The sequence below is a fragment of the Emys orbicularis genome, chromosome 1 (assembly GCF_028017835.1).
Source record: "Emys orbicularis isolate rEmyOrb1 chromosome 1, rEmyOrb1.hap1, whole genome shotgun sequence".
In the NCBI taxonomy this organism is placed as follows: Eukaryota; Metazoa; Chordata; order Testudines; family Emydidae; genus Emys; species Emys orbicularis.
The window spans coordinates 49,464,324-49,477,407 of record NC_088683.1 but is presented as its reverse complement, the minus strand read 5'-3'; the positions used below and the strand labels follow the sequence as shown (position 1 = coordinate 49,477,407).

The 13,084-nt window shown below is 40.2% G+C and overlaps 1 protein-coding gene across 1 annotated transcript in view; it reads right to left on the bottom strand.

The window, feature by feature from the left end:
* CTTNBP2 (cortactin binding protein 2) overlaps positions 1-13,084 on the bottom strand; it is a 178,873-nt gene that overhangs the window by 49,886 nt on the left and 115,903 nt on the right. The window contains exons 8-11 of the mRNA XM_065423243.1: positions 12,291-12,408; positions 9,393-9,668; positions 4,172-4,267; positions 3,608-3,687 (exon numbers count right to left, since the gene is read on the bottom strand). Coding sequence (XP_065279315.1) covers positions 3,608-3,687; positions 4,172-4,267; positions 9,393-9,668; positions 12,291-12,408 — 570 coding nt within the window. The remainder of the gene's footprint in view (positions 1-3,607; positions 3,688-4,171; positions 4,268-9,392; positions 9,669-12,290; positions 12,409-13,084) is intronic.

The following is a 13,084-nucleotide window of genomic DNA, read 5'->3' as shown; positions in this document are numbered from 1 at the left end:
GTGTATAGGTGATGTGAGTCTGCCTAAGATTTCCACCACCATCTCTGTAAAGATCCAGGGGGGCCAATGACAAGCTGAATGGGAGTGTCCGATATTGAGACTGCTACCTGCCATTGGCAAACCTTAGGAACGTGCAATGGCCCAGTCTTATTGGGATGTGGATATGTGCATCTGTCAGATCCACTGAAGTCAGAAGATTCCCCTGGGGACAGGGATGACACTGTAGCAGTTAGAGTCTCTATCTGGAACTACATTTCCTTCATCCACTTGTTGAGCCTTTTGAGATCTGGATTGGCTCAGACTCCTTCCGTACACTTCTGAATGATAAAGATGGAGTAGCACCTTGAGAATCTTTCTTCTGAGGGAACTCTCTCTATTACTCCCATATCTAGGAGGTGAAAAATCTCATTCTGGATTAGAGTTTTACAGAGTTGTTCAAGATGGGGGTGTGATGCTGTCTAACAGATTGCCAGCTCAGGCTACAGCAACAGGGCAATTCACTTGTGTGTGAATATCAAAGAAATGCTAAAAGGTCTTAGTGTGTTCAAGCCAATTCACTTGTTAGAATAAATCAAAAATGTTGATTGTACTGTTTTCACTTATCTGTATTCTGTTGTCTGCTATCACATTACATGTAATTACATTATGTACACCCTTCAGTGAGATAATCCTAGATCAAAGGTGTGTTAGTATTAGGAGGAAAAATTATTTAATGTGTAAAACTTAATGAAAACTAATGAAGGATTGTTTTTGGCTATCACATTGTATTTACATTACATCTGCCCATCACATGAGACTGGAGCCTGGAAAATGTAAAAGATTGCTAACTTCAAAGCATGGATTGTTATGTTCGACACTGAAAGCTCACAAGCTCAGTTTTCATTTAGCCAACAAAGGAAGAGCCCCACTGTGAATGAAAACACTGGCCTAACTGCCTTCCGTGGAAGATGCTATAATATTGAATCCAGGGAGATTATTTTATATATATATATATATATATGGAGATATACCTATCTCATAGAACTGGAAGGGACCTTGAAAGGTCATCAAGTCCAGTCCCCTGCCTTCACTAACAGGACCAAGTACAGTCTTCTGACAGGGTTTTGGTCCCCCCCCCCCCATCCCATCCCATCCCATCCCATCCCATCCCTTCCCTAAATGGCCCCCTCAAAGATTGAACTCACAACCCTGGGTTTAGCAGGCCAATGCTCAAACCACTGAGCTATCCCTCCCCCCTGGATCAATCCTGTATTTCTGAGCTGCCATGGACACTTACAGAGCGCGTTCCAGATGCAAAGACAGAAATCCCCAAAATCATTTTGGGCAACCCTGAGAGATTTATGGGAAACTAGCAGATTGCTACATCTTTGGGCAGGTCTACACTACCCGCCTGAATCGGCGGGTAGAAATCGATCTCTCGGGGATCGAATTATCGCGTCTCATCGGGATGCGACAATCGATCCCCGAATCGACGCTTCTACTCCACCAGCGGAGGTAGGAGTAAGTGCCGTCGACGGGGGAGCCGCAGAGGTCGATTTGCCGCCGTCCTCACAGCAGCGTAAGTCGGCTCCGATACGTCTATCAGCTATTTGCGTAGCTGAATTTGCGGATCTTAAATCGACTCCCCTCCCCCCCCCCCGTAGTGAGGACGTAGCCTGAGCTATCACTTTGGGTTTACAAATTTGGACTCACCTGTTAATGTACTTTACCTGCTTTAACCTCTTAACTCACTTCTTTTTCTTAGCTAATAAACCTTTAATTAGTTTACTAGAGAAATTTACTTTTCAGCATTGTTTTTGGTGTGAGATCCAGAGTATCCATTGACTTGGAGTAAGTGACCGACTCCTTGGGGTTGGGAGTAACCTAATGTCAGGTGATTTGGGGTTTTAATAACCTTTCAACACAAAGTCTAGTTTGTCTGGGAGGTAAAGAGGGTCCTGAGAGAGCATAAGTGGACTGTCTGTGACTCCACGGCAAGACTAATATATTAATCCAGGAGTGCATGTTTGTTATTGGCTTTGTAAAATCTCATTATAGAATATACCACCAACTTGGTGGGTCTGCCCTATTTTCTGACAGTCTGATCTCAGATTGGCACTCTCAGTGGTGAGCCTACCAGACAGCGTGACAGGGGACTGGATGAGAAATGGACAGGGTGGAGCCCATAATTCAAGTGAGTATCCCTGACCCACTGGTCTGGGGTCGAAGCAACCCATTCCTCCAGGAAATGGGAAATCCTGCTCCCAGTCTTCAGCTTCAAGGGGAGACCTATGCAGTCTCTGTCACAAATGGACGGGGACTTTGGGAGAGGCAGGGTTTCCTTGGGGCTTTCCTCCCAAGCCTTGGTTCCACGGCATTCTTCTGGAGAATCTGCTGTCTCTTCACTTGTATTCCGCAAGGCCAAAGGCCGAAAAGAACACCTTTGTCTGAAGGCCAGTCCGCATTCTCTTTTAAAGACATGGTGTACTGTTGGAAGGAACTGTTAAGATTTTGCGGCATTGTCTACCACTAACTTGTATAGCTTCTCTCTGAAAAGCAGGGCTCCTGTGAATTTGGCAAAGCACAGCACCCACTTTGAGTGGCTATCCATCTTCCAGAGCCGTAGGTGGCACCTGCTCACTGAGCTGGAGGCCATGTGTTTGCCTGAGAATCTAATTGCATCCATTGAGGTGTCAGCAATGAAAGTTGCTTCCAAGGTAATTTTTTTTAAAATAGAGCCAAAGTGAGAGTGCTCTCTACCTTTGAGAGCTCTGAGTTTTCCACCCAGTAGAGAGATGCTCTCAAAAAAAAAAAAAAAAAAAGCTGCTAGTGATGCCCTGAGGAAGCTGAGGAGGCCTCACAGTCTTTTTTTGAGAGTGGCATCCATTTTTCTATCTGGGAAGTCCTTAGGCTAGAACTTCCCTTCTGAGGAGATAACCATATCTTTAGCCAGGGACACTATGGCAGCGTCAACTTTTGGTATCTCAGTAATTGGGACTTTTGGTTCCTGGATCCCGCAGAACCTAAGATAATTTCTGTTAACGTGCTTGCCCATGTTTGTCTTATCCCAATCATTCTTGATTACTTCCTTGCAGTGTAGGGGAATTGTGGCCTCAGGGGAGGATTTCAGTGGGAAGTATTTGCTCAGAGGCTTACTTTCGGAATTTTGATGATGATGAAGATGATAATGCGGAAGACAATGACTGACATTCCAGGGTCCCTCAGTCGGAGATGAGAGAGATGCCAGCCATAGGGCTAAAGACTTTGCACTCTCTCTATCTGCTATTATATTTTAGTGTTTGTGGGATTATTTATTGGTTTAGTGGATTTGTTAATAAAGGAAATTGGTAAAAATTGCAATTGTGTCTCATGTGCTTCTAGGGTCTCTTATTCTAATGATACTGATTATAATATTCCTGATGCTACTAAAGACTGAACCTTTATTGACCACTGAGGTCTAAAAGATTAATCAATAATCAATATTAATCAATCGATCCATCAATAAGGCGACAAAAGACAGAAACGGAGGGTGAGATGGTAGAAGCACTGCAGACTGGGTTAAGCAGGGGTTTTCACATATGCCTAAAGGAGATGAGAGCCAGCAGACAGATGCTAGTCTGGTACCTACCAGCCGGAGGTAGTTCTGCAGTATCTGAAGGTGGATCATAGATGCATAAGTCACACTGTTTAAGCAGCCTTCTTGAGGACCTTTAAAATACATATATTATTATCTAATACCTGCAATCCTCATGATTTATAAGAATGTGTAATAAACAAACAAGCATTCTTATACTAGCTATAGTGAGACCTTGAAGCATCTCTAAGACTCTATATGGACATCACATATTCAATCAGAGTTGCTAATCAACTTCTTTTATCATGAAAAGAATTACCTGTATCTTGTAATACAGGTTTAAAAGGTATTATGGGTGATATAGATATTATAAAATAACTGTACCTATGGAGTTTATAGCTCCTAAGTGCTATCGTGTGTTTCTAAATGCTCTAGGTCCACATATCTGCTTTTAACCAAATTAAGTGATCATTATTTTACTAACTGAATGTCAAATTTATGGGAAGCAGGAAAGTTGTATGAAATACTAAAGAAAAAAATGGTAGCAAATGATTCATAATCTCTATTACTATGGAATTTTTCAATTTTCAAAAACAAAATAGTTGCAAATGCCTTTACCGAACAAAAACACTGTTATGTGTTCTGTTTTATTCCTCTTCAAAAAATCCCACGGTGCCTGTGGAAAAATCTGACCTGTTGACCATGGAACATTTCCTGTTAAAAAAAAAAAAAAAAAAAAAAAAGAAAAAAAGAGAGAGAGAGAGAGAGAATGGAGACATATACATACTATATCTGCATACACCCCTCCACACACACAGCACACCTATCCGCCGGCACAGAATGTGTACATATATATTCAGTTCTGCTATTTTGAAAAACAAATCAGTTCCATGTATAAAAACATTTAATTATTTTATATATGGGTGATAACATTTGAACATTTGCTGTTGTATGCAGATTAAAACAATAGTTTAAAATATCACTTTGTAATGGACCTTTACATTTAATATATTAAATAGTAAACATTGAATAAAATCATGGTAATTTGCTTGATTCAAAACATAATATATATTTTAGATGAAGGGCCTGGTTTTCCATTGCCCTATATCTTGTATAGTCATTCAAACCAGTGCAAAGTGACCATAAAATGCTACCAATTCTGATTTGCACTCACTTCTTGTGTAAAAAGCTCTGAAAGCTGAAGGGCAGCATTTTAAGCACACTTTGCACTAGTGCAATGACTACACAAAGGTGCAGGATAATGGAAAATCAGGCCCTAAGAGATGCTTGAATTTTGTGTAGCAGTGGCTGTTTATGAAAAGATGGGCAACAGTGAAAACAGTAGTTTTATTTATATATTGGCCAGACACATTCATGCAGTATGGTTTTCCCAGTATTGTTCCATGATTACTCTAAGCTGGAAGTATCATACTGGAATAACAATCTGTTAATTTTCCTGACCAGTTCCTAAGTAGAGCTTTCACTGAAATAAAATGGGAGTTCTCTTTTGCCTATACATGTAAGTATCAGTCAGGATTCATTACAAAAACCCAAGCACGGGATTTTACAGAAGAGGTTTTGTTTTTTTAAGGTGTAATGCTGATCCCTTCTTTTTGAGGGCTAGACTGAGACAACACAACTCTTATTGACTTAGGATCTCAGGGCAGACTTGAAACCTGGGTCCCAGAGAAGATATAAAAGTGCCTTAATCCACTAAACCACCCACACAGCCAGAGTTAAAGAATGCTTTCATGTAGGCATGTTCTAAGGTTTATTGGATAGGATCTTAAGGCAGTTCATAAGAACATAAGAATGGCCATACTGGGTCAGAACAATGGTCCATCTAGTCTAGTATCCTGTGTTCTGACAGCGGGCAGTGCCAGATGCTTCAGAGGAAATGAACAGAACAGAATTTATTGAGTGGTCCATCCCCTGTTGTCAATCCCAGCTTCTGGCAGTCAGAGGTTTAGGGACATCCAGAGCACGGAGTTGCATACCTGACCATCTTGGCTAATAGCCATAGATGGACCTATCCTCCATGAACTTATCTAATTCTCTTTTGAACCCCATTCTACTTTTGGCTTTCACAACATCTCCTGGCAATGAATTCCATAGGCTGACTGTGCGTTGTGTGAAGAAGTACTTCCTTATGTTTGTTTTAAACTTGCTTCCTATTAATTTCAACTGGAGACCCCTGGTTCTTGTGTTGCGTGAAGGGGTAAATTAGACTTCTTTATTCACTTTGTCCACATTATTTATGATTTTATAGACCTCCTTAGTCATCGCTTTTCCAAGCCAAACAGTCCCAATCTTTTAAATCTCTCCTTATATGGGATCTGTTCCATGCCCCTAATCATTTTTGTTGCCCTTCTCTGTGTCTTTTCTAATTTTAATATATCATTTTTCGGATAGGGCAACCAGACCTGCATGCTTTATTCAAGTTGTGGGTGTACCATGGATTTATACAGTGGCACTATGGTATTTATTGTCCTAATTAGCTATCCCTTTCCTAATGGTTCCTAACATTGTTAGCTTTTTTGACTACTGCACATTGAGAAGATGTTTTCAGAGAACTGTCCACGATGACTCCAAGATATTCTTCTTGAGTGGTAACAGCTAATTTAGATCCCATCATTTTATATGTGGAGTTGGAATTATGTTTTCCAATGTGCATTACTTTGCATTTATCAACACTGAATTTCAAGTGCCATCAGTTTTGTGATATCCCTTTGTAACTCTTCGCTGTCAGCTTTGGACTTAACTATCTTGAGTCATTTTGTATCATCTGCAAACTTTGCCATCTCATGGTTTACTTCTTTTTCCTGATCATTTATAAACATCACTGGTCCCAATACAGATCTTTGGAGGACCCCACTATTTACTTCTCTACATTTGGAAAACTGACCATTCATTCCTACTCCATCTTTTAACCAGTTACTGATCCATGAGAGGACCTTCCCTCTTATCCCATGACTACTTACTTTGCTTAAGAGCCTTTGGTGAGGAACCTTGTCAAAGAATTTCTGAAAGTGCAAGTACACTTTATATCCACTGGATCATCCTTGTCCATGTTTATTGACCCACTCAAAGAATTTAAATCGGCTGGTGAGGCATGATTTCCCGTTAGAAAACCTAAACTTCCCCAAGTTGACTCTTCCTCAACAAATCGTGTTCATCTGTATGTCTGATAATTCTGTTGATTATAGTTTCAACCAATTTGCCCGGTACCGAAGTCAGGTTTACTGGCCTGTAATTGCCAGGATAGCCTCTTTAATGTTTTAAAAACATTGGTGTTATATTAGCTATCTGCCAGTCATCTGGTACAGAGGCTGATTTAAGCAATAGATTACATATCACAGTTTTGCAATTTCATATTTGAGTTCCTTCAGAAATCTTAGGTGAACACCATCTGGTTCTGGTGACTTAGTGCTGTTTAATTTAGCGATTTGTTCCAAAACCTCCTCTTATCAACATCTCAATCAGCTCCTCTGATTTGTCACCTAAAAAGAATGGCTCAGATGTGGGAATCTCCCTCATGTCCTCTGAAGTGAAGACCAATGCAAAGAATTTATTTAGCTTCTCTGCAATGCCCTTATCTTCTTTGAATGCTTCTTTTAGCACCTCGATCATCCAGTGGACACACTGATTGTTTGGCAGGCTTCCTGGTTCGGATGGACTTAAAATTTTTTTTGCTTCTGGTTTTTGTGTCTTTTGCTAATTGCTCATCAATTTTTTTTTGACCTGCCTTGTTATACTTTCACATATGACCTGCCAGAGGCTATGTTCTTTTCTAGCTTCCTTAGTAGGATTTGACTTGCAATTTTTAAGTGATGTCTTGTCTCTAACTATCTCTTGTACTCTGTTGTTTAACCATGGTGTCATTTTTCTGGTCCTCTTACTGTTTTGGGTTTTTTTAAAATATATTTGGGGTATATATATCGTTTGAGCCTTTATTATTGTGTTTTCTAAAAAGGTGCCATACAGCTTGCAGGCATTTCACTCTTGTAACTGTTCTTTTTAATGTCCGTTTAACTACCCTTCTTATTTTTACATAGTTCCCCTTTTTGAAGTTAAATGTTACTATGGTGGGTTTCTTTGGTATTTTCCCCTTACAAGGATTTTAAATTTACCATATATACTCATTCATTAACTCGTTCGTTTATAAGCCGACCCCCCAAAAGGGATAGGTAAAAATAGCAAAAACTGTATGACCCTTTCATAAGCCAACCCTATATTTCAGGGGTTGGAAAACTTTGGCTCCCAGCCCGTCAGGGTAAGCTGCTGGTGGGTCGGGACATTTTGTTTACTTGGAGCGTCTGCAGGCATGGAGCCCCTCAGCTCCCTGTGGCTGTGGTTCGCCGTTCCCAGCCAATGGGAGCTGCGGGACGTGGCGCCACTTCCTGCAGCTCCCATTGGCTGGGAACGGCGAACCGTGAGCACAGGGAGCTGAGGGGCTCCATGCCTGCAGACGCTCCAGGTAAACAAAACGATAATGTATTAGATATTCAATTAAATGATTCCATAGAGTTTAAAATCATCAAATTTTGGTGTAGATCCGTTTATAAGCCGATCCCCGCTCTTTGATGCGTCACTTTTTTACCAAAAATATTCAACTTATGAATGAGTATATATGGTAATTACATTATGGTTGCTATTACCAATTGGTTCAGCTATCTTCACCTCTTGGACCAGATCCTGCGTGCCACTTAGGACTAAATCAAGAATTGCCTCTCCCCTTGTGGGTTCCAGGACTAGCTGTTCTAAGAAGCTGCCATTAATGGTGTCTAGAAATTTTATCTCTGCATCCCATCTTGAGGTGACATGTTCCCAGTCAGTAGGGGATAGTTGAAATCCCCGATAATTATTTGGTTTTCTGTTTTTGTAGCCTCTCTAATCTCCTGGAGCATTTCACAATCACTGTCATCATCCTGGGCAGGTGGTTGGTAGTATATTCCTACTGCTATATCTTACTATTCAAGCATGGAATCCATAGAGATTTTATGGTAAAGTTTAATTTAGATTTTTATGCTATTTGACGCTATGCTTTCTTTCACATATAATGCCATTTCTCCACTAGTGAGACCTATTGTCATTCCCATATATTTTGTACTCTGGAATTACCGTGCCCCATTGATCATCATCATTCCAACAAGTTTCTGTGATACCTATTATGTCAATATTCTCATTTAATACCAGGCACTCAGTATCTTAGTATTTAGACTTCTTGCATTTGCATACAAGCACTCACAAAATTTGTCAATATTTAGTTGTCTGCCATGTGATGTAATTGAACGGGACTCTTTCATTTGACTGTTTCTCTTTAGTTCCTACCTGTAATCTGTTAGCTTCTATCCTCTCCTCTATACTAGGATATAGAGTATCCCCTTTAATGAATCCTCCCCTAATGGATGCATCTGTCAGAATTGTCTGCTCCTCCACACCTGTCAGCTTTTCCTCAACACGTAGTTTAAAAACTCCTCTATGACCTTTTTAATTTTACATGCCAGCGAGCTGGCTTCATTTTGTTTTAGGATGGGCTCCTCCTTTCCCAAAAGGGAATTTCCTTAGTCTCTACGGTTTAAAGCAGCATATCAAGAAACCTCACCAAATATTTTCATCCAATTTTATTTTATTGGGTAAGTAAAACTTAAGGCATAAAAGTGTCTTAATGCAAATGAGTGTTTTGTGTAATGAATGCAATCATGATGACCTGATCTAGCCCAGAAGCTGCCACAAGTAATTTTAAATATACTTAACTAAGGAATTAACAACATATCATGCACCCCACAAACAGGAAAAAGGTTTTGCTTTTCTTTCAAGCAACAGTGATGATTCATACCTATTTTGATGGATAATATACTGCTTGCACTGAGGCCAATGTTGGATTCTGCAGCATTATTAAATGTCAGGTCTTCTAGACTCCTCCATCCATCAGAGGTGATTGCTTGGAAATGGTTTGTCACCGCCTGACTCACTGCTTTTGAAAAATCATCCCATGATGTCTGTTTGCGGATATTTAAAGAACATATTGTGTTTTCTGTGTCACAATCCTCTGTACCACAGTAGGCTAGTTCTATTTCACTGACTGAAATCCTTAAAGGTACTCTAAGAGCATCTATTAAAAAAAAATTAGAGAACCTAAAATAGTTAAAATCACACAAAAAACACAATAAAAGAGCTATTGTAAATAAGATTAATAATATGAAGTACTTTTACATCTCAATAGCCCTGGGAGACAGACAAGTATTATAACATCTATTATTCATTAGGGAATATGGAGAAAGAGTATGGACCATACCACAATGCAAAACAGTCATAAAACCACTATTAAATTACAGATTATTATACAAAGCATTCAACATCACTATCTTCATTTTATAAGTATCAATAATACACTATTGGTCTACAAGACAAGCTTAAATAATCTTTCATTTCCTCTTTCCAAATCCAAATTCTTACAGATTTAGTCATATGGCTAGTGGTTTCTAACATTTCATTTTCTAACAGGGAGGAGCTTTCATTTGTGGTTATGCATATGTATGTCAATGCAATTTTACTATCATTATAGAAAAAGCTAATAATTATTTAGTTGCAGTTACAGGGGAAAATATCCAAGCCAAACATTTTTAATGGGAGTCTGGAAAGCAAAAATTTTGAAACAGATTTCTCTTTGTGGACATTTTCTCCCATAGCAAAATAAAGACATTCCAATGGGTTGTCTATTTTTAAGTGTGTAAACATTTTAAGAGTGTCACCAGAGAAAAAAAAGTTAAAAAATAATAAAGGAACTAAGTGTGTGCGGTGGGTTACATACACAGCATAACACATTAGAGGAATAATTTTTGGATGTTGCTGTACTCTGAGAACTGGGACAAAATTCCATACTAGCAATAGATTGTAGATTAATATCTGTTTATACTATATGCCAGAGGTGGCCAAACCATGAGTCATGAGCCGCATGCGACTCTCTTACAGTTAAACTGCAGCTTTCAGAGCCCCCCACACCCCCATTCTCTGCCTATCAGATTGTTTGGAGGAGCTGGGGCTTCTGCCCTCTGGTGGCATGGTGGAGCTAGGAGTTTCTGCCCAGTAGGGAGAGGGATCTTGGGGCTTCAGCCCTGCAGGAGGCGCCCGCCGGGGCTTGGGGTTTCAGCGGGAGCAGGGCTGAAGCCCCTTGCCCCAGCAAGTGTGCCTTGCAGGGCTGAAGCCCTGAGACCCCACCCCTGGCCCTTGTAGGGAAGAAACCCCTAGTTCCACCATCTTGCCACAGGGCTGAAGCGCCAAACCCCATCTCTCGAACTTCTGAAGATTGTTGTATGCAGCTTAGAGGGCCAGTAAGTTTGGCCATCCCTGCTATATGCACCATTAAAGATTACTCTAGGATTGCAAGCCTCACTCTCCCCCAACTTCATTGGAAAAACAATACATTTCAGCAAATGACCCTGAAATACTGAGGAAGTGTAGCTACAGGAGAGATGCTGGCTGGTTTGGGGAGCAATTCTGCTGTAACAAGACTTTCAATGCTGTTTTAGTTTTGTTCTTATAGTTCAATGGCCAGGTCCTAGATGATATTAACCAATATAGTTCCAACACAGAGCTGGTTCACTATCGGTTATTGGGGGGGAAATCTGATTGAGGTCAAACAGATATAAATATGGCAAAAAATGTCAGTGATTTGAAAAAAAATCCATTTCAGGTAGAAGAAAACATATAATTTAATCTGCAACATTTTGTTTCAGGGATTTTTAAAAGGCTAGATTCACAAAATGTCTGGTGGGGATGGTGCCACCACTGCCATCTGTAACATTTAGCCCAGTGCTCTGGGCACTCTCATCCAGTGACAATTCACAGTCAGACATAATGACGATGACTAGCTACTGGGCTGGGAAAAGAGAGTGAGAATGACTTTATATCCTGGTAGTTAAGGCATTCTCCTGCAACATGGGAGACCCAAGTTTGAGTCCCTGCTTCAATGACTCTGTTTATACATAGTGGAACAGTTACAACAGGAGAGAATGAGAGAGATCAACACTAGAACCTGGGTCTCCCACATTCCGGTTAAGAGCCCTAACCACTGGGCAAAAAGTTGTAAGCAGGGCACCAGCACCACCCGCTCCTCCCATTTTTGAATGGCATCTAAATTATGAAAAAATGGTTTTGAGCCAAAACTATTTGGCAAATTTGTATCAAATTCACTAGTAGTTTTGCAGCAAAAAAACCTGCACTTTTTGGTGAATAAACAATTAGTCTGGAAAAAAAAATCACCCAGTTCTACTCCAAATCCAATGACAAACAGGTTATTTTGGGCAAAATCCCCATCAGGTTTAAACAAAGAGTCTGAAAAGAGGAAGATAAGAACAATGAAAGGAAGAAAGGTAAAAGTTCTGATGAAAAATAACTACTAAATATTAATTTACCAATTCCAAAGGATTAGGTTTGTTTCCAGAACTGAACAATTTATTTGATTTTTTAAAGTTGACACATTTTAAGGTACTACTAAAAATCAGAACAAGAGATTACCCAGTACCTTCCAACAAGACGTTTTTTGTCATTTATTGTAGCAGAATTTTGAGTAATATGTCTGCACTCTTTAAAAAATAAACTGGCTTGGTGGTTGAAAAATGTGAACAGGGTGAGATTAAGGGTAAACAAACATTGTATTAAATGTTTCTTGTGTGTCCCACAAGACCCTGGCTGCTAAATATTTTAGTGCAGTGCTGTTGGCAAACTAACTCACTCAAGTTCTCCAGGAGATGTTTGCAGTCATCAGTGGCAACATCATGCAGCGTTCGATCACACTTATCTTTCCTTTCAGCCTCTAGTCCACCATGGCTACACAAGATTTCTAGGCAGTTCTGGAAAGATAAGAGCTGTATTATTTGCAGTTTAACTAAATTAACTTGGGATAAATACTCAAAAATTGTTTGCTGCCGGAAGCAGGCAGCCCTACAATTAGCCATTAAACTTCTGATTCAATACATACACATGTATTTCCAAATATACAGAGAAAGGCAACTAACAGAATTGCTAAACATGAAGCTCCAAAAGGTGTTTCTCACAGAATTGAAGTACCGGTGTCAAATGTTTTGCCTTAGACTTGAAATTCTCAGGAGAAAGAAGTGGTTCGGGACTATTTAGAAAAGCTGGATGAGCACAAATCCACGGGGCTGGATGCGCTGCATCCGAGGGTGCTAAAGGAGTTGGCGGATGTGATTGCAGAGCATTTGCTATTATCTTTGAAAACTCATGGCGATCGGGGGAGGTCCTGGAGAACTGGAAAAAGGCTAATGTAGTGCCCATCTTTAAAAAAGAGAAGGAGGAGGATCCGGGGAACTACAGGCCAGTCAGCCTCACCTCAGTCCCTGGAAAAATCATGGAGCAGGTCCTCAAGGAATCAATTCTGAAGCACTTAGAGGGGAGGAAAGTGATCAGGAACAGGCGGCATGGATTCACCAAGGGCAAGTCATGCCTGACTAACCTAATTGCCTTCTATGAGGAGATAACTGGGTCTGTGGATGAGGGGAAAGCAGT